We start from the raw sequence: 26,472 nt of genomic DNA, 5'->3' as shown, positions 1-26,472 counted from the left end.
ATACAAATAGACCACGTCAGAGACTCTTCAGAAAACTACCTTTTGGGTAATGGGACAGCTGTTACATAAAGTAACTACCAACGTTCCCACTAACCATGCTATTCAGAAGCAAAGAATACCACTTCTGAAGTTTTAGTGCTGACGTCATCTTCAGAAGCACATTTTCCTCAGAACCTCAGTTAAGAGCTTCTGATGAACCAAATGCTTCTGAATAAACTTCAGAACCAAACTTCTTATTCAGAGGCAAGCAATTTTTCAATCAGACACAAAATGGATGTTCAAATTTTTCTTAATAAAATCAAATCTTTCAACAGATAAAGGTTTTGTAAATATATCAGCCCATTGATGTTCAGTATCAATGAATTGTATATCTAAAATCCCTTTTTGAACATAGTCTCTGATAAAATGGTGTTTGATTTCAATATGCTTGGCTCTTGAATGTAGAATTGGATTCTTTGACAAACAAATAGCAGCAATATTATCACAATAAATGGGAATACTGTTAGCATTAATCTGATAGTCTTCCAACTGATGTTTCATCCAAAGTAGTTGTGTGCAACAACTTGCAGCTGAAATGTATTCTGCTTCTGCTGTAGACATAGCAATAGTTGCTTGTCTTTTGCTTGCCCAGGATATCAGATTCTCTCCCAGGAATTGACAATTTCCACTGGTTGATTTTCTTTCAATCCTATCACCAGCATAATCAGCATCACAGAATCCAATCAACTTATAATCTAGGGATTTCCTATACAGGAGTCCAAGATTAGTTGTTCCTTTCAGATACCTGAAGATTCTCTTAACTGCAGTTAAATGAGATTCTCTAGGATCTGATTGAAATCTTGCACACAAGCATACACTGAATAAAATATCAGGTCTAGATGCAGTGAGGTATAACAGAGAACCAATCATACCTCTGTATAGCTTCTGGTCTACTACTGTTCCAGTATCTTCTTTGCTTAAGGTGCAGGTTGGATGCATTGGAGTGTTCATCGCTTTACAATCTTCTAGCTTGAACTTCTTCAGAAGCTCCTTTGTATATTTTGTTTGATAAACATATACTCCTTCTTTACTTTGGTTGATTTGAATTCCAAGAAAGAATTTCAATTCTCCCATCATACTCATTTCAAATTCATCCTGCATTAACTTAGAAAATTCTTTGCAAAGAGATGCATTAGTAGAACCAAATATTATATCATCAACATATATTTGCACAATCAAAATATCTTTCTTAAGAGTCCTTCTGAAGAGTGTTGTGTCAACTTGTCCTCTTTCAAAATCATTTTTAATTAAGAAATTACTTAGTCTATCATACCAAGCTCTGGGAGCTTGTTTCAAGCCATATAGTGATTTCTTAAGTTTATAAACATGGTCAGGATGCTTAAGATCCTCAAACCCAGGAGGTTGTTTAACGTACACTTCTTCTTCAATGACACCATTAAGAAAAGCACTTTTGACATCCATTTGATATAATATTATGCCATGATTAATTGCGTAGGATAGAAGTAATCTGATTGCTTCCAATCTTGCAACTGGAGCAAATGTTTCAGTGTAATCAATGCCTTCTTGTTGACTGTAACCTTGAGCAACAAGTCTGGCTTTGTTTCTGGTTACTTCTCCTTGTTCATTCAGCTTGTTTCTGAATACCCATTTTGTTCCAATAATGTTCTTCTGAAAGGGTTTGGGTACCAGATCCCACACATCATTCCTTTGGAATTGATTTAGCTCTTCTTGCATAGCTAATATCCATCCATCATCTGAGAGAGCTTCTTCAACAGTTTTAGGCTCAATTATTGAAAGCAGTCCTATTAATGACTCTTCTTGTCTAAAATGTGATCTTGTTCTTCTAGGACTATCTTTGCTTCCAATGATTAGCTCCTCAGGATGTGAAGATTTGTGCTTAAATTTAGGTTGAATAACCTGCTGAGTGTTATCTTGAAAGTCCTCAGAAGCACTTTCATTCTGTACTATTGGGCTAGATTCTGCTTCTGAATTAGACTCAGCTTCTGGAGTGATTTCAGCTTCTGGACTAGATTCAACTTCTGTATACTTTTCAGAATCAGAAGGTTGATCAGATTCTGATGCATCTTCAGAATCAGTTGTACCTGCATTACTTTCACTTTGCTCTAAAGTTTTACTTCCAGGCTCTCTATCATCAAATTTTACATGCATAGATTCTTCAACACATTGTGTTTCTGAATTATACACTCTGTATGCCTTTGACCTTTCAGAGTAACCTAAAAAGATTCCTCTTTGAGCCTTGACATCAAATTTCTTCAGATAGTCTTTAGTGTTTAAGATGTAACAACTACATCCAAACTGATGAAAGTAAAAGATATTGGGTCTTCTTCCTTTAAAGAGTTCATATGCTGTTTTCTCCAACATAGGTCTGATATAGATCCTATTTTGAATATAACATGAAGTATTGACTGCTTCTGCCCAAAAATGTTTAGCTAAGTTGTTTTCATGGATCATGGTTCTGGCCATTTCTTGTAAGGTTCTGTTCTTTCTCTCTACAACCCCATTTTGTTGTGGAGTTCTAGGAGAAGAAAACTCATGGAGAATCCCATGTTTTTCACAAAAAAGTTCAAATGGCTCATTTTCAAATTCTCCACCATGATCACTTCTGACTTTCAAAATTTTCAATTCTTTTTCAGATTGTATTTGAGTGCAGAAGCTGCTAAACACTTCACATGCATAGTCTTTACTTTTAATGAATTTTACCCAAGTCCATCTGCTGTAATCATCAACAATGACTAATCCATATTTACTTCCATATAAAGATGCAATGTTAACTGGACCAAAAAGATCAATATGGAGTAATTCTAAGGGTCTGGAGGTTGATACAATGTCTTTAGATTTGAAAGAACTTTTCACAATTTTCCCTTTCTGACATGCACCACACAGTGCATCTGAATGATAATCAATGTTAGGCAATCCTTTGACCAGTTGTAACTTGCTAATTTTAGAAATTAATCTCCAATTAGCATGTCCCAACCTTTTATGCCATACCCATTTTTTATCATTCATTGACAGAAGGCAAACTACCTTCTGATCAGCCAGATCAGAGAAATTTATTTTATAGACATTCTCAACTCTCTTTCCCTTGAATGTAATGGATTTGTCATCCTTGTTGACTAGTGTGCAGTTGGTCTTACTGAACGTTACATCATACCCATTGTCACAAAATTGACTAATGCTCAATAGATTATGCTTCAGACCATCTACTAGCCACACATTATTAATTGAGATGGAGGAATTACCAATAGTACCTGTACCAATGATCTTTCCAGTTTGGTTGCCACCAAACTTCACTTCTCCTCCATCTTTCATTGTAAGGGTAAGGAACACAGCTTTCTCTCCAGTCATGTGCCTTGAACATCCGCTGTCTAGGTACCGTGACCTTTGTTTCTCTCTTGCCCTTAAGCACACCTGCATTTTTGGCCAATTCAAATTTAGGTACCCATATCTTCATGGGTCCTTTTGGGTTAGTTTTGGAGGTTTTACTTTTCCTCCCTTGTACCTTAGGGTGAATGCTGAGTGGCTTCTGATCATTCAATACTTTAGGTTTGACACCTTTTGGTATTGTTTTCTCAGAAGCAGTAGCTGCTTTGTTCTTCTGATCCTTTTGTTTTGGGATTTTAGATTCTGGTTTAATCAGATTCTGATGAACAGGTTCTGATATTTTCAGAATTTTAATCTTTTGACTCTTAGGATAAGATTTTGTCATCACCTTGATCTTAAGGTTTTCTGGCTTTGATGTGATCTTAGCCTGTGAACCAGAAGCTTCAGGTTTTGACTGAACAGCAGTTACAGCATTTGTACCTTCAGGCACAAAGGTGGATTTCAATCCATCCTTGATACAATCACAGTAGCTCTTGAGACTGTATTCTTTGGATTTCTCCTCAGAATATCCAATCCCTTTGCCTTTGTTCTTGTATGTGCTGTAGATCATAGAAGCAACTTTGCTTCTGTCTATTCCAGCCATAATAAAATCATCCAAGACAATCTCATGTTTATTGCCTGAACCTTTATCACATTTTTCTTGTAGCTTCTGACAAAGACTCTTTAGTCTATCTTCATATGTTGTTGATATGAGGTTAAACCCTTTGAGTTCTTCTTCAGAAGCTTTCAGTTCCAATAGAGTTGACTTTTGTTGTTTCATCAAATCAACATATTTTTCTTTTAAATCTGTCAACTCATTGGTTCTGTGTTCAAACAGTGATAAAAGTTCTTTTAGAGAATCAACAAGTTCTTGTCTAGGGATTTTGGAATATACCTCATTTTCATCTTCTGAATCTGATTTAGCTTCTGATACTGCTTCTGATGATACTGTTGCCACTAACCCCATGGCTGCCTTAGCATCATCATCAGCTTCTTCTTTATTAGAACCAGATTCACTATCCAAATCTTCCCAGGTCGCCATCAAGCTCTTTTTGATTTGCTTTCTGAATTTACTGGAGTTGAAGCTTGATTTCTTGGATTTGCCTTTAAACTTCTCCTTCTGAAGATCAGGGCAATCAGCAATGAAATGACCAGGCTTCTTACAATTGAAGCATCCCTTCTGATCTTCTTTCTTGGAGTTCTTGTAACTACCTCTCTTGCTCAAAAATTTCTTCTGCTTCCTTACCAGATACTCAAGCTTGTTGGACAGCATAGCCATCTTTACAGATTGATCTTCATCAGAATCTCCATCAGGTGATTCTTCTTCAGATTCACTGGCTTTGTAGGCTTTGGAAGATTTTGAGGTCTTTCCTTTAGATGGTAAAGCAATGGATTTACTCTTCTTGGAGGTTTCATGCTCATTTAAACTCATTTCATGCACTTTGAGTGAGCTAACAAGATCTTCAACACTTAAAGTATTTAGATCCTTAGCTTCCTCAATAGCAGTTACTTTGGGTCTCCATCTTGAAGGTAAGCTTCTCAAAATCTTACTAACATGATCAGAAGCAACATAGCTTTTCTTCAGTATTTGCAATCCAGAAACTAAAGTTTGAAATCTTGAGTACATTTCTTCTATACTCTCATCATCCTTCATTCTGAAAAGTTCATACTGATGAACTAGCATCAAAGCTTTAGCCTCTTTTACTTTCTTGCTGCCTTCAAAGTTTGCACATAGAGAAGCAAACATAGCCTTCGCAGTAGATTTGTCACTCATCTTCATGTATTCGGTGCGAGGTATAGAAGCCACAATGATTCCTCTTATCTTGTGGTGTTTCTTATAAAGCTTCTTCTGAGCAGGAGTATGTATTCTTCTGTCTATAGCAGCTCCTTCTTCATCCAAATCCAGATCATCAACTCCATCTTCCAGTATGTCCCATAACTCTTCATCCAATCCCATGATAAAGTTGTACATATTAGTTTTCCACCATGAAAACTCTTCTGGATCTCCATTAAACTTTGGAGCTTTTCCAGAGTCTGTTTTCTTGTCAGCAGTATCATAGTCATGCTTGACACTTGTGTATTTTGTAGTAACTGATTCCTCATCTCCAGACATGTTTTTCTAATAGATCTTGAACTGTAACACGGTTAAGTGCTGTGATAACAGAGCAAGCTCTGATACCAATTGAAGGTGAAAAACACAAGAAGGGGGGGGGGGGGGGGGGTTGAATTGTGTTTTCTTTTTCTCTTAAAAAATACTTCTTCTGATAAAACTTCAGAAGCAGTTTGATTGCTTCTGATGAAATGATCAGAGTCAGATTGCAGCGGAAAAGAACAGAGCAGAGAAAAGAAAGACAAAGACACAAGCAGTTATCCTGGTTCCTTCCACAACACGGAAGTAGTCCAGTCCCCCTTGCACTTCCAAGGAGATTTCACTATAATCACAAAGATTACAACTGCTCAATACTTTCTAAGTATGAGACTTCACAAAAATGCTCAAGCACACACGCAAGAGTCTTCCAATGCTCAAGCACTAAGCAAGAGACTTCTAATGCTCAAGCACGCAGGCAAGAGACTTCTAATCAAACAAAAATACAGAGAATTGAGTTTGAATTGAACACTTGATATACAATCAGTGGTGTTCACAATACAATACAGAAAAGACTCTAGACTTTGAATTTCTAAGATGTATCAAATCAGTGCAGAAATTCAGTGTGCTTTGTAGAATCAAATTGACAGAGTTTTGGCGCTTTTGAACTTATGTATCTCTCTATTTAATCTTCAAGTCTTCACTCCTTTATATAGAGGCGTGAAAGAGACGTTGAGATAATCAGCACGTCTAAAGAGTCGTTTGAAATCCTTTGATTATCCACCAGTGATCCTTTGCCTGATTTGGGTGTAGTCCTTTGAAGAATAAGCTTCAAATTCATTCCCATCTTGAGTGTACAAATTCTGCAGGCATGACTGTTGTTTTGTCTTGTAGCGTAGACAGAAAACAGAGCAGTGGAGGTAGTGGTTGTACACTTGTACTTTATCAACTCTATTAACGAGAGACAAGTGCTCAGTGCTATCCATATATCCGTTGATACCTCCCTTTCAATTCTTCGTTCTTCTTGGATAAGACTGAATTGAGAATCAGCTACTTTGAATCTTCAGTTTGATTAAAGGATCAAACGTAGCTTCTGGTGAAGATATTGCTTCTGATGAAAACTTTTGCTTCTGAAGACCTTCTGCTTCTGATGACGTCATTACTTCAGAAGCACTTCAGCTTCAGGAGCAGTTTTCTTCAGATGCTCAGAATTTCTTTTACATTCCATTGTTCTTCCAAGACCTATTGAAATAACTTGAGTAGCCTTTGGTCCTGTACACTTGAACAATTATTAGTAATAACCAATTGACAATTTTTAATACCTTGTTATCATCAAAACTTAATAAGGTTCATTGTGAAACACATTTTGTTCCAACAAATTCAACCAATTTAAAAGTGTTAGCGAGAGTTAACTCACGCTGAAAATGCCGAATGTAACTTAACTCTTGTTGGATTTAAGAGAATGAGCAATTTTATAAGTGTGATTAACAATTTTCTGATGAAATTGCTAGGCTAAAACACCATCCAAATGCAACAAAACCCTTGGCATTGAGCCTCAACCTAGTGGCACCTTAAAATTTGTATCTACGGATAAAATTCGTCACTAAATGCCATTTTTTTATAGATAAAATTCTGAAATACAACATTTTTGCTACCAGTTATGCATTTTTCATAAGCTTATATTTCCAAAACTTCGACCATTTTATCCAATGAATTTTTCTTTCATTCTTTTACTTCCTTACCAAAAGTTAGAAAACTATGTGTTCATATGTTTGCACAATCCTTTTGCACAATTCTTTTCGCAGCATAAAACAACTCATAATGTATGTTGGAATAGCTTGAAGCACAACTTTAATAAGAATACCACTCCCCGCAAAAGAAATTTTTTCTTTCCATCCCTTAAGTTTTTTCACCACATAATTGAAAAGTTGACAAGTTTTTGACTCATTTGAAACATTTTTACTAAAAACCTATTTAGACTTGTCCATGTAAATAATGATCGACCAGAGGTACTTTGACAATCTTTAAGAACATTAGTTTCCTTGGCTTCCCCTACTATTTGCTTTACCAAACATGAGACCATCTTCTACAAAAAGAAAAAGGTGAGTAATCCTAAGAGCTCCTCTAGCAACTTTAATTCTATGATTGAGATTATCGGTTCGAGACTTACAGTAAATTGAATGCACTTTGTATTTAATTTTCCTTTCGAAAATATAGTTTTTTGAAAAAATATAATTAAATATGATAAAAGTTGGTTTTTTTTTTTTTTGACATGTATAAAATTTGGTCTTTTTTACTTATAATTTAGGACAAATATTTTTTGCTTATAATTTAGGACGGAGAGAATATTAATGAACGAAGATATTAATGTTTCTTTTTCCTAGCATACACCATTTATTAGTTAATACACATATCTTTTTCATGTTATTAATGAAAGATAATTTTTTAACATCTCACTTAAATTATCTTTTCCATACGAAATTAACCATATTTATTAATATGTGTGAAAATGTCATGTAATTATAAACGGAGCAAATAATTAAGATTTTTTTTTTATGCTTTTTTTTTTTTTTTTTTTTTATGCTAGTAGTAGCTATATTCTTTTTATAAGTGCAACTGGTAACTATACGTGTATGTAAAGTTATGTGTAAAAAGTCATGAGTTTTTATATTGAAAATCCTTCCATTTCTTTACTTTTCATTTTAAAATTATTTCTACATATTAAGAAAGAAATTAAAAGACAGTGAGATCCATTATGCCTTTGAAAATTAATACAAGGAAAAGTCAAGTGAATGGAAGGTGCAAGATAAGACTTGTAGAGTCAAGTGAATAGTATGCTGCATCGACACAGATGAAATTACAACTTCCTGAAACGTGCAAACATGCATGCTAGTGGTATTTATCAAATTTTTCTATAAATGGGGTCAATACTCAAATAAGAGTTTCTATATACATCTTAAAAATCAAATCTAACTCTAAAATGATCATCGATTATTTGCATTTGATTAAGTATATCATTTACTTTCTTGTAAATTTTACTTTAATACAATTTAGGCTAAATTATATTTATGATCCGTTAACTTAATTTTTATTTTAGTGTCATGACTAATATTTGTTTTGTTTAAGTCCCTTAACTCTACTTTTATAAGCCAAGTTTATCCCTTCTATTAGTTTTTGTAAAAAAAACAAAAAAAAAAAGTTAACATTTGTCCACTTATCATGTAGGATTGGTGATTCCTCAAAAAAAAAAAAAATGTAGGATTGATGATTATGGATTGAATTTGAGAACGCAAGAGTTTACAATGCACTCAGAACCAAGATACTAACAATTTTCATCTTCTTGTCTCATCATCTACCAACCTCATACCTAGAATCAAAATAATCCATCAACACAAATATTAGGGGTGACAATTTGACACCAATCCACCATTCATCCAATTTATTCACTATAATGTACAACGTTTTATTAATTAAATAGCTATTTCTTTTACACAATGGTCCTATTTTTATATTTTTTTAAGAAAACAATTTTATATATTATTTAAACATTAATTATTTATATAATTGATTCTATATTTCAAAAAACAATTGATTTTGAAGAAAACACTTATTTTTTTATTATTTTATAAATAAGTGTTTACTTTTTAAGATAATAAATTAAAATACTATATTTATTTTTTTTATTTTATTATTAATGAACAAAATAGTAATAGTGGTGGTTGTTGGTGGCTGTCCGACGGAGCGCTGCCATCATCCGCCTTAGGGTCATCAGAGCTCCGACATCGACTAATGCGTTAACCTCCATCCACCGCTAGTTTTTTTAATTTATCTATTGAATTTCATTGTTATAAATTATATTTTGGACCTAATTCAAAAAAAAAAAAACTCTTTATGGGTTGGGCCATGCAATCAATTTTTTCAACTTAAAAAGAAATTATGTTTTCTTACAAGAAAAAAAAGTAATATTTTATGTTTAAAATCTTTTTATAAAGAAAAATGCTTTAAAAAATATGTAAAAATAAAATTAATTTTTAAAAGAAATTATATTTTTTAATTGATGGATTGGGTGGATATATCCATCCATTGAAAACATGATAATGGATGGATTGGGCCGATTTTATGTTTAATGGATGGATTTATTGAATTTTTTTTAAATTATTAATAGATTGTTTGCGAATTAATGGATTGTCTTGATCAATCCATTACAATCTAAGCCTAAATCTATCCATTGTGCCACTTCTAAACAAAATTCATCCAAATTCACAAACTAAAATTCACTTTTGTTAGGATTATGCAAAGAAATAAAAAAATAAGAAAAGGATTGCGGAAGACATAAAAATAGTCCGAAAATTTTTATTGACTTAATATCAATAAAGAATGATATTGAACTTATTGAAACTATTATGAATCATGGTATTATAGGGAAGAAGATCATAATGATCAGTAAGAAAGCAAGTATAGGAATATTCAAGTGGGAAATACTAATAGAGATTCATGTAGGATGAATATTGATAAAAGAATATGGAAATGATATAGTGAGTGTTCCTATATACAGAGATTAATATGAGCAATTAACTATAACTAAGCTTCTCAAACACTTTAACTAACTATAGTATAATAGTCCCTCATACTGAAAATGGGAAATTTATCAATTTGAGTTTGAAATACAATTCAAATGAATTAACAAACAAAACAACTCAAATGTAAACCAAACAACACTCTAACTAACTAACTAACTATAGTAGTGTAACTATGCGAACAAAAAACATGGAGACGGGGGGTGGGGGGGCGGCGTAAACTAAGTATAACAATTCTGCAATAAAAGCCCAACTAATATCAAGCCCATCAATGAGAAATCCAAGGATTTTGAGAATTTTAAATCACTTTCTTCTACTTCTTCATCCTCATCCCTAACTTCTTCAACGAGCCTCTTCACAATTGCTTTTGTAAAATAACTTATTCAAAACGGGTTTCGCCAAAACAACTATTTGAAAACACTTTTATGAAATGTAATTTTGTGATTATGTGATTTTTCAAACTATTGAAACACGAGTGAATCCAAGAACGGAAAATAAATCTCCAAACCAAATTGTGTGATTCTCCAAACAAGTTAAGACATAAACCAATTCGAACGCATATCATAATGGAATCAAAACGCTTTCAAAATTGAACCAAATTTTTTTCTTCAAAAAGCACTTTACCAAACGTCTTCTCCAAGAATTGTAAATATATTAAATAGCTAGAAAAGCATGCATAAGAATATTTATTTGGAAGATAGTTATAGAGATTCATGTAGAATGAATATAGATTTATTATAAAATATGAAAATGGTATAATGAGTGTTCTATATATAGATATTAGTTGGATTAACTAACTCTAACTAACACTAACCAAACTTCTCAAACACTCTTACTAACTATAGTGTAATAGAACACATTTGGGTTAGCCTGGTGGCGGCGGCTTTGGACCTTGAAGTGCACTCATCTCAAAGCCTCAGTTTCGATTCTCTCCGATGTCAATTTCGGTGGGCTAGTTGTTAAAGTTAATTTGTAAAAAAAAAATGTGTAATTTCAATCTAAAATCTAATTTTTCTAAACAATTTTGTATTTGGTGATTAACACTCTTCTCGTTTTTTTCTTTCTTTTTAAATTTCATATTCACATAGAGATAACGAACAAGGTCAAACATTCATGTCTAAAAGTGAATCGAGTTTGCACTTTGACCAGATTTTCTGTTGCTGGGTTTTTACGATTATGGTAATTTCCAATTTGGGAGATGAAATGATGAAGATTTCGTCTTTTAGGAAATTAAAAAAAAAACGTAGAAAATAAAAAATTATCAGATGTTGTGAGTGGATCGTAAACAATTGTATACTTCACAAATTCAACCCCTACTTTTTAACAAAAACTAATGGAATTGACAAATTTGACTGATGAAAATAAAGTTAAGGGACTTAAACATGAAAAATATTAGTTATAGGAGCCAAATAAAAGTACGAAATAAAGTAAGGGACTAATTTATTTTCCCGCACTTTTCAATTTCTTGCAATTTATCTTTCAACAATTTACTTTGGTGCACAATTAAATTTCCTGCACTTTACTTTCATGCACATTTTTGCACTTTAATTTTTTACATTTCTTGCACTTTAAGTTTTGATCAATTTTCTTTAATTCATTTTATTTTTTGCACTTTACACTTTTTAGTACATTTATATACCCTTGACATTTCCAACTTCACATATCTACAAAGTTTTGACATTCAAATCATACATTTTTTTTTTGCATTTTGTTTGTGTTTTCAAAGACAAATTTGATATCGCTAACTTATATGAACTTTAGGACAATCCACTCGACTGCATTACTTCTTCCATTGCGCACCTAGTGTGCACTTTTGATTTCACATAGTAGCGTATTTTTTAACATGATAAGATCCCGCATTAAACATTTTGTTTATTGATAATTGTTGATATAAGCATTAATTTATCACTCTCTAAAAAATACTCTTTTAAAAAATGTGAAAGATTTCTTAATTTTCCTCATTATTTTTGTCCCTCCAAAACCGAAGACATTCCCTAACCATATAAGCTTTTACGACATAACACGTCTAAACTTTCTTCAATGATAAAAAATGTCTATCTTGGTTGGTTAATATAAAAAAAGTAAAAAATAAATTGTGAGATGCAAATATGTGCGACAAGAAGTACATATGTTATTTTATTTTCCATGGTATTTAGATATTTCAATTTAAATGGGTCCAAATCTTCACATGTTCACTCAAGTAAATCCAAATTCCAAACAACAAATGCAAGGCAAATAGCTGTATTATACGTGACAATACTGAAAATAATTGCCAAACTATGTGCGTTGGGGTTACAGTACTCCTTGACTTGCAGACCTTGTCAGACAAATTCTCACACACTTATTTGCTATTCATTTCATCAACATGTAGTTTTCAATAACCAAAAATCATTGTCATCTTATTTTATATTCTATCTTAATTATTACAACAATTGTCATACATGGAATGTCTCTTAAAATAACCACAAAAAAAAAACTATAACATCCAGAAATATTTTAATTCATGTGTGTTTGTATATTATAAATTTGATTTTTAGTTTCGTATTTTGATTTAAACCTATGATGATAGATTTGTTTAAAAGACCATTAGATGAGCGAGTTTCATGATTTAAGTATTAAAAAAGGACAGCAAAGCACACTAAAGTTTCCGCAAACGCAGGGTCCCAGAGGGAATCTCGCTCATGATTTAAGTATTATATTGAGATTTTATCTATTCAATACGAGACTAATTTTATATAAAAGCACTGATTTATATTTAAATTTATAAGATAAGATTACAACTAAATTGAGTTATTAATTAGATTGAAGGAATCCATAGCTCAAGACCCGAAATACCAACCACATTTAGGTTTCTTATAATAGTAAACTCTGACTCTAAAGAAAACAATACAAATAAAATATACACAAGAACATAAACGATCGATCACACATTTTGGTCAATTCGTGCCTACGCCTTCGATAATAGAGCGACTAGCGGATATTTTATTATTCAAACTTATGGTTGCAAATTACAATTTAAAATTAAGTATCCATTTTACAAGATTACCCTTGTTTACTTTGTATTTCTACACTTGTTGTGTTTCCAAATCCACCCCTATGTTCTGTTATGCTCGTGTGACTGTCCATGTGTCATACTTTGTTTTATTAAAAGTAAAATGAGTCTAACTCAACATTGATATAATCCAAAATATGTATTTAGAGAAAAACAAATTAAAGACTATTTTTAATAGGATGGGACAAAATAATTATTAGATATATGCAACTAGTTACTGGGTGACTTTACCTGAAACCTACAGTGAACAATTTATTTGGTATAGACTTGACATGAAGCACACTCTTCCATATAAAAACAATGAACTGTCTTTGGCATGGATAGGGTAAGATTTTCATATACTTGGCCAATATATATATATATATATATATATATATATATATATATATATATATATATATATATATATATTTCCTCTTTTACACCAAATTCAATTTCATATATTTTTGTTCAATGCAGAGATAGCAGCTATGTCAAAATTCTATGACATGCAAATCCACATTAATGATGAGGAAATATTCTTTATACACGAGGTATATATTCTAAGGACTTTATTATTTTTAGTTATTTACTTTAGTTATTTTCATCTCTAATATTGTTAGATTATAAGAAAAATAATTAAGATCAATATATGTCTAAGGTAAATCTAGTTCATTTATTTTGCAGAAGTTGATATCAAAATATTGTGGAAAATTGAAGAAAATGTTAAATGATGAAAGGAGAATATTTCATATCAATGATTTTCCTGGAGGATCATATGGATTTGAGTTAGCTTTGAAATTTTGTTACAACAATGGCAAAATCACCATTAATGCATCCAATGTTCTTATCCTTCATTGTTGTGCTCATTATCTTGAAATGAGTGAAGAAGTTTGTAGCAACAATCTCTTGCAACAAACACAAACATTTCTTGATGGAATCTATGATTGGAAATGGAATGAAATAATAGTAAGTCTCAAGTGTTGTGAATGTGAGAAATTTTATACATATGCAAATAGCTATGGTATTTTGGAGAAGATTATTTGTGTATTATTAGCAAAGTTGGTTCAAAATTCTGATTTCAATTTCATCACTTCCTCATCTTCATCTTCAATATCTTCTCCGGAAAGTAATTTTGCGAAGAAACTCTCTTTTTCGACCAAAGTTTCTTCTCCAAAGAAAATTGTTCCGGACTGCGCTGAGATCCAACTAGGGTCAATAATAAAGTCAAGTTCTCCCAACAAAGTTTGGTGGTTTGAGGATTTGTCTACATTACCACCAAAGATTATTGAGAAGTTTCTTAAGGGTATTGGAGCTTATAAAAGTGATAACAAAAATTTAATTGTCACAAGATTTCTTCTTTATTACATGAAAAAAATTACTCCAAATTGCAAAAGTATTAGTGAGTATGCAAGTCTTGGAGAAACAGCTGCTCATGGAGTCATAAATGTTGGTGACAAGAATTTTTCATGTAGAGGCCTTTTTTGTGTGCTAAGGATTTTATCAAAGTTTGGAATAAGTAAAGATTGTAGAAATGAAATGGAGAAATTGATAGGTGGAATGTTTGATAAAGCAACATTGGATGATCTACTAGTTTGTGGACATGACATGGGACTTTATTATGATGTTAGTTTTGTGGTAAGGTTGATTAAAGTATTTGTTGGTATCAATGAAAATGATGTAGAGAAAATGAAAAAAGTTAGTGGATTAATTGACAAGTATTTGATAGAAATATCTCCTGATCAGAACCTTGAGATCTCTAAATTCCTAGAAGTTGTAGAATGTTTGCCTGATTTTGCAAGGGATTGCTTTGATGGGGTCTATAGAGCCATTGACATCTACCTTGAGGTGAATACCATATACTTTGTTTTTTGTTGCTACATTTATGCATTATTATCTTTTTAATTAATCATATGAAGTGGAAATAGAAGGAAAAAAAAATGATTTCATGTTCAAATTGGTTTCTCACCTCTTTGATAACTAAATAATTTTGCAACCAAAGTAAGCTTGACCAATGATTTCAAGCCTCTTATGATCATGATTCATAGGCTATGTTCAAATCCATTCATGTTAAATAGCATTGTTCTTCAAGGTTCCATTATACTTGCTTATTTTTATGGCATTATGTGGTTATAAAAAAGAAAAGGAAAAGAATTGTATTTCTTGTTCAAATATAATTGTTAGATGATTAAAAATGTTTTTTTTTTTTTTAAAGAAAGAAGATGATTAAAAATGTTTGACTTTAAATAAAATCATCATTAAAGTCATATATGAGTGGTTATAACTATTTGACAGTGGAAAAGAATATTCACTATGTATCAAAATTAGACTTTTGCTTTGGAAATATTAGACTTTTTACATAGGACAAAATTTGGTTTAATTATTTTTGTCATATTATGTATCATGAGCAATCAATAGTAGAACACAGCAAAAATAGAAGATAAGGTAAAGTTCCCTGTCTTGTTGGTAATGAAGCTTTGCTTGCCAGCTGTCAATTTCATTACTATATTACAAATTTTTAAATGTCATAAGCTTTTGACTTCCAATATTATCTTAAAATCACTCATTTTTTGAGCCAATGAATTTGCAGTCTCATCCAATGATTGCATTTGAGGAGAGTTCAAGATTGTGTAGATGTCTTAATTACAATAAACTAACCTTTGAAGTTTGTAAAGATCTTGCCAAGAACCAAAGAATACCTCCAAGGATTGCAATGCTGGCACTTATGTCTCAACAAAAAAATGTTCCACCCTGTGATTATGCAATTGATGAAAGTGAAATGAGCCCTTCACAAATCATTTTGTACCATCAAGATAAGAATGACAACTTCTTGGAAGATAAAGAAGATATGAGAATAAACCTTGAGAGAATGCAATGGAGAGTTAGGGAATTGGAGAAATTATGCATGGAAATGAAAGTTCAGATCACAAAGCTCAATGGCTATAATGTATAGATTTTTCAGTCTATTACTATCCAAGATATATTTATCTCTTTGAATTGTAAAAAAGCTGCATTATTTTGGGGATTAAGGTGTTTATAGTGGTAGACTAGTTTGTGAATCTATCCAAGCTACATTTTGTACAGATTGAATGTGTTTTCTTAGTCCCCATTTGGATTGAGCTTATTTTGAACTTATGAAAAATAGCTTATGCAAATAAATAAACTTTTATATTAATTCATAACTTCTCACTAACGAAAACTTTATCTTCATAAGTTGTTTTTTCATAAACTACCTTAACAAGCTCATGAATAATATATAAAAGCTTATTTATTTGCATCAGCCGTTTTGCATAACCTCAACATAAGCTCAATCCAAACGGTCCCTTAATCTTTGTGATTTAGTTCTTTATTTCTTATAAATAGGACCAATAAGAAATCCAATAATTGTCATCCTCCCATAGATGGATAAGTCTTTACATAGGGAGGATCTTCAAAGTATAGACATTCATAAGCAATTCTGTGTTTCTGGACGAAGTGACAAACACTACTAAAACTCACACATCCTGAGTTTGAATCCGGATAAAAGTGCATAGCCTAACAATATCAGCATTTGCCGATTGAACATACATAAGCAATTCAATAATAAATAAATACAAATTTGGTATCAATTAAATGGCTAAAGCCATTAATTTCCACAAATTGCAAATGACATTAATTTGTTATCCTCATGTACAACCATGAAACAATGTAAATAATAATGATTTTCCTTTACATATTACAAAACCAGCCAGCTAGTCACCATGGCAAACTAGAATCAAAGATCTACATCAGTTCCTAAGGCCATGATAGAATAATCAATAATCCAAAACCATTGATACGCTAGTTCCTTTTACCTATCCTTTTTTTCCTTTTGCAAATATTTATACATCAAAAGTGCAAATATTCCTTCAAACAAAATAGACAAACTAGAAAAGTAAGATCAAAGATGAATTAGAAACTCCGGAATAGTGTGATATTGGTTATGATGTGGCTCCTCAATCCCATGCAGCACCAAAACAATTGACTTCCACACAAAAAATGCCAATCTCTCTACACTTGTCCACTTTGAGTAGGCAATCTTGATGGAGTCAGAAATTTCCTAGCTTGAATTGGTAATACATAAACTAATCAACTTTCATATTTGATACAAAAAAATTCAGTTCACAAATAGCACTGAAATATGTTAAATTTAAGCACCAAAAGAAGCATTATAAAAAGAAGTTCTAATTATGATGTATGGCCTATTTGAATTGGCTTATTTGAGCATATCCACTATCATAAGCACTTGGAGACTATTTGGAAAATCTTATAGATACAACTTGTGATATCTGTGTAAGTTGTTTTTAGCTTATTTCCATAGGTTGTGCATGATAGCTTTTGAAAAAAGGCTTATAGCTGACTTGAAACTAATTTGACTTTATCTTTTGTTATAGAAATAGCTTATACATAAGCACTTATATGACAAGAACTTAAGTTATAAGCGTTTAATTAAATTGTTCATCCAAAAAGGGCCTTAAAGTGACAGCAATTTCACAAAACTATTATTGTTAGGTCATCATATCATTCAGCTAACAGAAACACCTATTTTTGTAATAATTTTTGTAAATCACTCTTCTATGAATCTTAGTAAAATGGAAATGAAGTGAAAACAAAGTGGCATTTTTAAAAAAATAAAAAATGAAAACCGAAAAAGGCTTTACAAACCAAACAGGCCATTAGCATCTTTCATGACATTTTTACTTCGCATTGTTTCGGTCCCTTAATGTGTTCAATTTGTTGCTATTTGTATGTGGACAATGAGATTCAAATTTTCAATTAATTAGAGGAGCATAATGCACACGAAAATAAATGGAAGCAAGATGGTGTAACATCAACGAAGGAACAGTGAAATACATGAAATGAGTTTTGTTAACCAGCAAGGCAGCAACTTACCTGAGTTTTATTATGTAATATACTACTTGCAAGGTCCTCGTCAATCGACACAGGAAGTGGAAGCATTTGGCTCATTATACCAGGCATCGCTCTCATGCTGCACAAACTTAATCAATAAACTTCAAAAGGCAATAGACATCAAATTCAAATTTGTACACAAAAAAAAAGTAGATTTTGATTATACTAAAAGTGAACTTGTTGAAAATATCCACATACTCATCAAGAATGGTACTAATGTTGTGCCGTGTCTGACTGAAGAGGTCGATGTTATCCTGCAACTGTTTATAAATGAAAATGATCATCATCACAAGCTTAGAGGCCAAAAAGGCAAAAACTAATTCAGATAGTGAATAGTATCATAGGACAATACAAAATTTACAGAGAAAGGATTTACATAAATCAAAGGAAAAGAAAAAAAAACATGATAAAGCAAGTAAAAATCAATAACTATGAAGCCTTTACTGTGTATCCCCAGCTAAGTTATCGTATTTCTAGTTAAATTACGATTATCTTGTCTAAGGTTCAGATGGTTCAACAAGTTAAAATAAATGAATCTTAAATCACACTTCATTCGGAGGGATTGATCAGAAAAAGGCCAAGTGAAGCATCGTAGAATGCAACTGTTGGAACTTTGGCTCACAGGACTAGTGCTACGTATGGACTTGAGCATTACGCTTTTGGGTTAGTTATAACATGATATGAAGCTCCCGAATCTAGATCCAATACGGAGAGTTAGAGGGCCTTGGAGGAGCAACACCTTGTTATAAGCTAACTGAGGATATTGAGCAGCGAGCAAAGTTGATTATTGAGCATCTTATACAGGAGACAAGGGTGCTTCATAGATGTTTGGTGATGAGTGAGTAACTAGATGAATTTGATGGTGGTGGAGGCACAATTTATTCAAACCAATGACAACATTTGTATGCATTATGACCATACTTGTGACATGGTTGAAAAGTTGATTAAAAGCTACCTAATCATGACCTCTGCCGCAGCCACATCCACATCCTCAGCCAAATTGAGAAGAAACATTAAGCATTGAGACTGTGATTGTGAAGATACAAGTTATGCAATATTTAATAAGAAAGCAAAAGAGACTATAGATTGACAAAATGATGTCTAATCAAGCTTCTTAAGCCCGAAGACATAGGCATGGATACTCCCAGACTTGACAAGTTGCCATGTGTGAGTGCATCCAGTAAGTATAACGCATGAGGCTGGATACAGAGAGAGAAGCTAGGAAAATATCATTTGGTTACTTCCAATTCGTGGTAGGCTTCTTTAACAATGTTAAGTTCGCAATCTTCTTCAAAGGCAAACCTTGCTTGTATCTATGAACCTACCAAATATTAATGCAACTTGGACGCTTTGACGACCACTTCAACACAGCAAGTAGGTTTTGCCGTCAAGTTTCGAAGGAATTGCATGAATGAAGTTCACTGGACTGAGGGAAGTAGGTTTTGCGGCACTCGGTGACCGAGATGATCAGAATCCAAAAAGAGGACTTTCGGAATCGGCGTGGCCGAAAAGTGATTGGAGATCATGTACTTGAGGACAAACAGACATATTTAAAGGATTCAGAACCGAGCAAACTGAAAAGGCTCTAGATATTATGTTAGGACTGAGAGAAAGTTAGGGAAAGTAAAGGAAAGTGCGATGAAGTACTTGACTGGATAGAAAATTGGTAATCTCTGTTCGGAGAACTTGGTAAAAGTGATTCTTCCATTCCTTCGACATGATACAGAACTTTTTATAAAGGAAGTGAGCTTTTAGAAGCTCAATATCAGCATATTCTGTTATTACACTTACTATCTATCCTACTGAATATATACAGCTAAGCTGCTACTACATTGATAAGTGTAAATATGCTAACATTACTCTAATATTCTTCTTTATCCAACAATTTCTTCTCCTATAGAACACATCAATTAATCATCAACAAAAACACCTGGATATATGCAATGTCCCATAAAATTAAATTTTGGACTATTAAATCATTAATGAATAATATTAAGAAGACTTTCTATCTATATTTTTAAGGGCTTAAAAATCATCAGTTACACCAGTATTTATGATCTTACAAACAAAGACTAATAAAAATGAAGGTGGAGATAATCACCTTGAAAGTAGATAAATTGGAATTTATTTGACTAAAAGCTTGAGCATTTTGCTCCAAGAGTCGCTTCACGGGATCACAAATTCCTGACAGTAAAAATAAGGGGAAAATTATTGACAAAATAATGACGCCTGTGCGGTGACACTAAGACACACAGCAAAAACTAGGAAAGGCCAGGTAGTCTTAGAGCATATGAAGTGATGAGAGTTAGGTAACAATGAAAACTGTAAATAAACAACACTGATTTACACCTTAGGGGCCTAGTCTACCCACTTAGCAGATTAAACTTTAAAGAGACTTGTTCATGAATAATCATATTTATTAGGCTTTAATAACTGGGTAGTCAATAATTAAATCCTTGCATTCTCCATGCTTTAGAATTAAATTTATAGCAAACAGTAAAGAATAGTTTCCAGTCAATGTTATCGATGGCAGACCATGGCGGAAAGCCAAAAGTCCGCAGTATGACGCCGTCATATCCGTCACAAATTGGCATGGCAGTTGTCAAAAAATCCACCACCACAATATGCATTGCCAATATTGACAACAATGTTTTGGGTTTCCAGTTACACCTAGTAGTTGTTATTAGTAGAGTTTTGTAGTCTACAAAACTGACATAAACTAAAAAGTCAAAAATAAATAGTGTTGCGCTTGCATCTATGCAAAGAAAAATGCATGAAAACTTGACTTATACTGACCATTATCATATGGTATCCGTTGACTTCTGTCCACATGTTGTGATACACACGAGTACGTGGTCACACTTGGGGTTTGAACTGGTTGCATACACTGCTTTGGTGATGAAACCATTGGCTTATCCTGAAGAAGCAAAACTTTAGAATGCAGTTTTTTCAATCAACACTAGATCCTAATGACATTAATTGATTCAATGTTATCGAAAGAGGAGTCCTGTTCATGGTTTGAAACATAAGCATATTTTGATTTAAAGCAGTCACTGACGTCCTAGACATGAATCGGTAGTTTTCATCAATGATCTTCATTTTTATATATACATAGACCTAAAAAACATTTTTTGTAAGAATAAAATTATAGATTTTTTGGCAAAGAAATTTTCGCTTTATAGCTATTGTATTGTTATAAGGCATCTAAAATAACATTTACTTATGATTTTATGAAAAGATGTGTTCAATGTATTAGATGTACATGTACTGTTTTCCATGTTCCTTCTTTAAGAAGATACCTTGTACTGCATTTTTCTCTACCATTTAATTGATGTTTTATGATTAAAAAAGAATGAAAGAATTAAGCTCAGAATCGCAAACAAAAAGCATCATAAAATTACGTCTTTTTAATCTGTAAAATTTACACAAGTATATCGTCAAACATAGATGTAAAATGGTAAAATTATATTTAACATTCAAAAACCTATTAAAAAGGTCAGGTATGCTGTATCAAAAATTACTCAGATTAACCAGACTATTCTTCAAGAAACAATAAATATATTATAAGAAAGATAACACACACCAGCTTCCTAATTTCATGTACCTTCCTATTGTTGATCTTCTTTACCATGTGCTCTTCTGATTTCCTTCGCTTTCTCTGCAAAATGGTTTGAACACATTTTAATTTCCTATATGCATACTTCGAGGTGCTATTTACATAAATATCCAAGTTTATACTTAATCCATTTATCCGGATGAAAGTTTGTGCAGAACATAGTATTTTTCACTTTTGAATGGAGAAAAGAGGTAAGCTAAGGTAACTTGTTCTATTTAATTAAAAAATATCAATTTGATCATGAGATGGAACATAATCTTTAAATACGGTCATTCTTATCCTTTTTATCTTGTATGAAAATATCAGAAATCAATAACATTTTTAATAAAATAATATTAGGAAGATTGAAGACATTGTTAAGAGAACAAGAGCTTACAGTCATCCACCTACACCTCAAAGCAACATCACGAACAGTTTTATCACGCAATGAGGCAGCAATTTTGACGTACCTCATGATACTCGGCTCATCAGCATGTCTAGCCATGAAAGAGGGCAAAAAAAGAAAGAAAACAAGGGTTATGCAATAGAAAATATATAAAGAGGAAGACATATTAGCACTAGAATATAAAAAACTGTGGGACAAAAAGCTTGGCATAGCCAATTTGATTCAAGCAATTCTAGTTGAATAGAAAAATATAGGACCATACAAATGTCAAAGCGTTGTCAATAGCATGCAATAGCGGACCTATAGCGCTGTAGTTGAGCGACCCCTGGCTACTACAGGACATGCTGTAGCGGAGCAGTTTAACGTAGTGGCCACAGCATTAGCAGCCACTATAGCGTCCAAAATAGTGGATGCCGCAGCTGCTACAGTGCCATACCTAACCCCGGAATAACTTCCAAATTTCAAATTTTAAAGGTTAAGGGCCTGTTTGATTTGCTTTTTAAAAACTGTATTTTAGTTTTTAAAAAGTAAAAAACTAAAAACTTGTTTGACAATGAGTTTTTGTTGATATTAGTATTCAAAAATTGTTTCGATTTTCTGTTTTTAAAAACGAAAAAACCAAAACATCTTTTAGGTGTTTTCTTTCTCTATTCTGTGTTTCGAAAACATGCGGAAAACATGAACTTTTCATTAATGGCATCACTATAAATATGTTGAACTTTTCATCTCAAAGACAATTTTGAAAAATTGGATTTCCAAACAGATTTTATTTTGTTATATTCCCAAAAATACTTTTCTGAAAATGATTTAGAAAACAATTTTTAAAAACAGAAAATCAAAACTCAACCAAACAGGCTCTAAGGCTTTTTGCTAGGAGTATTTTAGGAATCCCTCTATAATGTGCTTGGAGTCGACCGCTACTTCCGCTATCTGGGATATATAACACATTGTCGACAAAAGAATAGAAAATAAAAGTAGGCTTTGCAGCATTTGATGTTGGAATTAAGAAAGAAATATCGCTTTTGGAAATTGAAGAGAATGTTATAGACGGAAAAGCGGGTACGCGGTTCCATAAAAAAAGATGGAGGACAAGCAAAAGGAAAGGACAATAGTTTTATTCCCTAATTACACTTTTAAAAGTATGAAGAGTAATGAATCATAGAGTCAACATTGTTAACTTGTTGTATTTGAAACATTCTCTACATAAAGGTTCAGATTTGAAAAAAGAAAACAAAATGGAGAATAAATAGATAGAAATACAAATTAGAACAAGTGAAGCACATAGATAAAGTATCTAAGAAGCTGAAAAAATACAAAACAAGTGCAATGAAAACAGAGAACTATAAATGCAGCAAGGATGCAGAGTCTCTCAGCATGTCGTTGATGCACAAAGCCTTGAAATAGCTAACACCAGAAAGACGGAAAGAGCATAACTACAATTGTCTACCTTTATGAACGTAAGATAAGAAAAATAATGGCTTCATGGCCCTAAACCTGCTATGAGATATGAATTATGACCATGTTTACAAATTCCATTTGGTTTTTGAGGACTACTAAGGATATGAATTATGATTATGTTCAGAACTTCTATTTGCTGCATTCCTGAATTGTTTCACATTCCTAGTTGCGTCTAGAGTTTCTTTTCTTTATAATTTTGTGTCAATGTCTCAGCCAAACAGTTCCTCCTATCTTTTTTTTTTTGCCATAAAGAAAAATATTATTGAACAATCATACCATTTAAGCCAAGCAGTTCCTCCATAATTATTGAAAATATTATTGAACAATACCTACGTACTGAAACTGTAGTTAGACAACACTGTGGCCTTCATTTAAGACAAAGCTTTCAGGCCAAATTGGGTGAGATATAGGGCCGGAAAATTGTGTTTATAAGAGGTGGGCAGTCCTCACCTTACAAACCGATTATGTAGGATTAAGTTATGCTCAACCCAAATTCTAAGGTGATGTAAGAGTCTATCTAAGATCAGTTCGGTAACTCACTATCAGCTTACTCGAGTCACACTCTAGATGTCTAGTCCTTAGCTTGAGAAGAGTGTGTTAAGAGTCTCACATTGGATGAGATGTGACCTAAAATGTATTTTATGTTTATGATGGGAAGTCCTCACCTTACAAACTGGTTTTGTAGGGTTGAGTTAGGTCCAACCCAAATTCTAAGAGTTGTTGAAGTTGTAGTTGAGTGACAACAAAGATATGTGAAATACATGATTATGCTCATTTCAAATTATGTTCCTGAAAAAGTCAAAGTACTCTACCGAAACAAAGTTACTATGCAGCAGCAATGAAATACAAAGATGTCAAAATCTATGCAGCACCGACACTTCACACTGAAGATGCGTCCGGTGTCAGACATGCCTTCAAATTTTTACCGACACAACACATGTGTGTGGTTACAATCAATTATGTTTTCTCAGAGTACTATCGATATTGACGTGTCAATGTCGTGTCAAGTGATTGAAATTGTACATCATACGCAAAAACCAATAACAAGAACGACAACCAAAGATAAATTACTTACTTGAGAAGCCCCTCCTCCAATTTATACTGTTCATCAACAGACCACTCAGCAGCCAAACCTGCATCATGCTTCAATCCAGGGACAGAATCAACAAGAAGAGAACAGCCAGACGCAATCCCCGGTTGACTTAAAACCGACGAATTCCTATTAACAACACCTGAATTCCCCGAATACATCATCATCCCAGCTGTATCATTGTTCAACCCAAAATAATTTCCCATTGGAACCATCTCAGGCAAGCTACTAACAACACCACCAGATTCAAATGATATTGCATGCCAATTCAACGATGAATTCATATCACCATAATGAAAACCAGTATTTGACTCTGCTGCCATCACTTTTTCACTACTTGTATCTAAATTAATCTTCAACTAAATCACCACTATATGCCACAGACATTCAAATTCACCAATTCGCCAAGAAACTATAACTTTACTTCATTTTTGCAACAAAGTCTACACCAATTCACCAAAACCATTCAAATTCCTTGAAGAGAAAGAAAACCCAGATGGAATTAGATCCTAAATACACAAAAGAACACACTATCACAAAAAAAAAATGGAATTTTGCTAAATTCAACTACAATACACAAACCCTCAGAAACATCACAGATTCAGCAAAGAAAACAAAACCTTATACAAAAAAACAAATAAAAATTCAAACTTTAGCTCAAAATTGATGAGAACAAGTTGTAAGTAAAGTCTTAAAACTCAAACTCAAAAAACCCATATCAAATTTTTACCTAAAGATAAAGAAAAGAGGACCCTTTTGAATTTTTGGTAACAAAGTTAAGAAATTTGTGTGTGGGAAGAATAATTGATGGTTATTGTGAGTGCAGTGGCAGTGCCACTACCCATTTGGCATTTGATACTTTTTTTTTTTACTTTTGTGGATTAATAATAAGTTGAAAAAGATACTTGCTTTTTGATATCTCTCCCTAGAGAGAGAGAGAAATTGATCAGAGAGAGATATGGATTTGAGGTTTAACTTTAACCAATAGGGATGCAGAAAAATCAACAAAAAGGTGCTTCAGGGTGTTTTATATTTGAAGTGATAGATATTTAGCAGCATATTTATTTATTGAAAATTGATTTTCTCACCATCACTTTTGCTCAAAACACTGAGAAAATACAAAAAAATACTCTCTGGTGGTAGTTAATTGTCGATGGCTAATGTTGTTATTGTTGATCTTTGATCGCAATTAATTTTCGTTGGGAGTATTTTTGTATTTTCTTGGTATTTTGGATCAAAACGGATGGTGGGAAGATCAATTTTCATATTTATTTGATTGGCGTATGTATGAAAAACCATTTGTTGAAAGTGTTTGATTTGTTAAAATAAATTGAGGGAGAGGTTAATTTGTTAATTGTTAAATGAATTTCGGTTACTTAAAGAATAGTCTTAATAGTTTTATGTGGAGATAGATGATACATTAGTTTTTTATGTAAATAAAGTATCTTGCGCGTAACTGTGAAAGCAAATTCCTTGAGTGATGAAGACTCAATTGAGTGGAAATTTTTTCTTCAAGAGCTTTAAAGTTGGTGCATATTTAAAGATGAATGTGAAGTTAAGAAATTAGATAATTTAGAAAAGACTAGTGCCATCTTATTTAAACAATCTTGAGTCTTGTTAACAAGTGTCATAAGGTCATTCTTTAAGAAATTTACAAAAAGAAATTGTGTCTTAAAATATAAATCAAACACAAGTAAAGTAAAAGTTATAACTACACAATTTTTAATGTAAAAGTTACTACTTTTAAATACTTAAACAATGTTATAAGAGCATTTGCTAACATTTTTCTAAAAGTATTTTTAAATTTTGAGAAAAAGATAGGCATGGTGGAGAAATGAAGAAATTGTATTACACGCAATGACTAGTTTGTACATTCACATGGTCACGACACACGTGATCGCTGGATCGAGATCAAATAC

The 26,472-nt window shown here is 32.5% G+C and overlaps 2 protein-coding genes across 11 annotated transcripts; one reads left to right on the top strand and one right to left on the bottom strand.

Annotated features, from left to right (window-relative positions):
- Nucleotides 1-13,340: 13,340 nt before the first annotated feature.
- On the top strand, nt 13,341-16,375 carry LOC25482728 (BTB/POZ domain-containing protein At3g19850). The gene is made up of 4 exons (XM_013611321.3): nt 13,341-13,421; nt 13,556-13,629; nt 13,763-14,923; nt 15,666-16,375. The coding sequence occupies exons 2-4, from the start codon at nt 13,567-13,569 to the stop codon at nt 16,026-16,028; spliced, it is 1,587 nt and encodes a 528-aa protein (XP_013466775.1). The 5' UTR covers nt 13,341-13,421; nt 13,556-13,566; the 3' UTR covers nt 16,029-16,375.
- A 297-nt stretch (nt 16,376-16,672) lies between these two features.
- Nucleotides 16,673-25,552, bottom strand: LOC25482727 (uncharacterized). Of its 10 annotated transcripts, none has more exons than XM_039834143.1 (9): nt 25,284-25,552; nt 24,539-25,062; nt 21,997-22,102; nt 21,588-21,662; nt 20,801-20,921; nt 20,106-20,188; nt 18,203-18,264; nt 17,987-18,092; nt 16,673-17,153 (listed from the first exon to the last, which is right to left on the bottom strand). In XM_039834143.1, the coding sequence occupies exons 2-9, from the start codon at nt 24,874-24,876 to the stop codon at nt 16,995-16,997; spliced, it is 1,050 nt and encodes a 349-aa protein (XP_039690077.1). In that variant the 5' UTR covers nt 24,877-25,062; nt 25,284-25,552; the 3' UTR covers nt 16,673-16,994. The 10 variants fall into 10 exon arrangements, with proteins under 10 accessions (XP_039690077.1, XP_039690078.1, XP_039690080.1 ...); XM_039834144.1 differs by having other exon boundaries at nt 24,539-25,027; XM_039834146.1 differs by having other exon boundaries at nt 17,987-18,083; nt 25,284-25,549.
- Nucleotides 25,553-26,472: the final 920 nt, after the last annotated feature.

This window comes from Medicago truncatula, chromosome 1 (assembly GCF_003473485.1).
Source record: "Medicago truncatula cultivar Jemalong A17 chromosome 1, MtrunA17r5.0-ANR, whole genome shotgun sequence".
Classification (NCBI taxonomy): Eukaryota; Viridiplantae; Streptophyta; class Magnoliopsida; order Fabales; family Fabaceae; genus Medicago; species Medicago truncatula.
This window is presented reverse-complemented; position numbering and strand designations above follow the sequence as displayed.

What these genes read in the sequence shown, in the direction of transcription:
- LOC25482728 (XM_013611321.3), top strand. Translation starts at nt 13,567, where the DNA reads ATGTCAAAATTCTATGACATGCAAATCCACATTAATGATGAGGAAATA. An exon ending in AAATATTCTTTATACACGAG is followed by an intron (nt 13,630 to 13,762) that starts GTATATATTCTA and finishes TTTATTTTGCAG; the next exon opens with AAGTTGATATCAAAATATTG. An exon ending in CCATTGACATCTACCTTGAG is followed by an intron (nt 14,924 to 15,665) that starts GTGAATACCATA and finishes ATGAATTTGCAG; the next exon opens with TCTCATCCAATGATTGCATT.
- LOC25482727 (XM_039834143.1), bottom strand. Translation starts at nt 24,876, where the DNA reads ATGGCAGCAGAGTCAAATACTGGTTTTCATTATGGTGATATGAATTCA. An exon ending in TGAGGTGTAGGTGGATGACT is followed by an intron (nt 21,663 to 21,996) that starts GTAAGCTCTTGT and finishes ACCATTTTGCAG; the next exon opens with AGAAAGCGAAGGAAATCAGA. An exon ending in ACGGATACCATATGATAATG is followed by an intron (nt 20,189 to 20,800) that starts GTCAGTATAAGT and finishes TTTTACTGTCAG; the next exon opens with GAATTTGTGATCCCGTGAAG.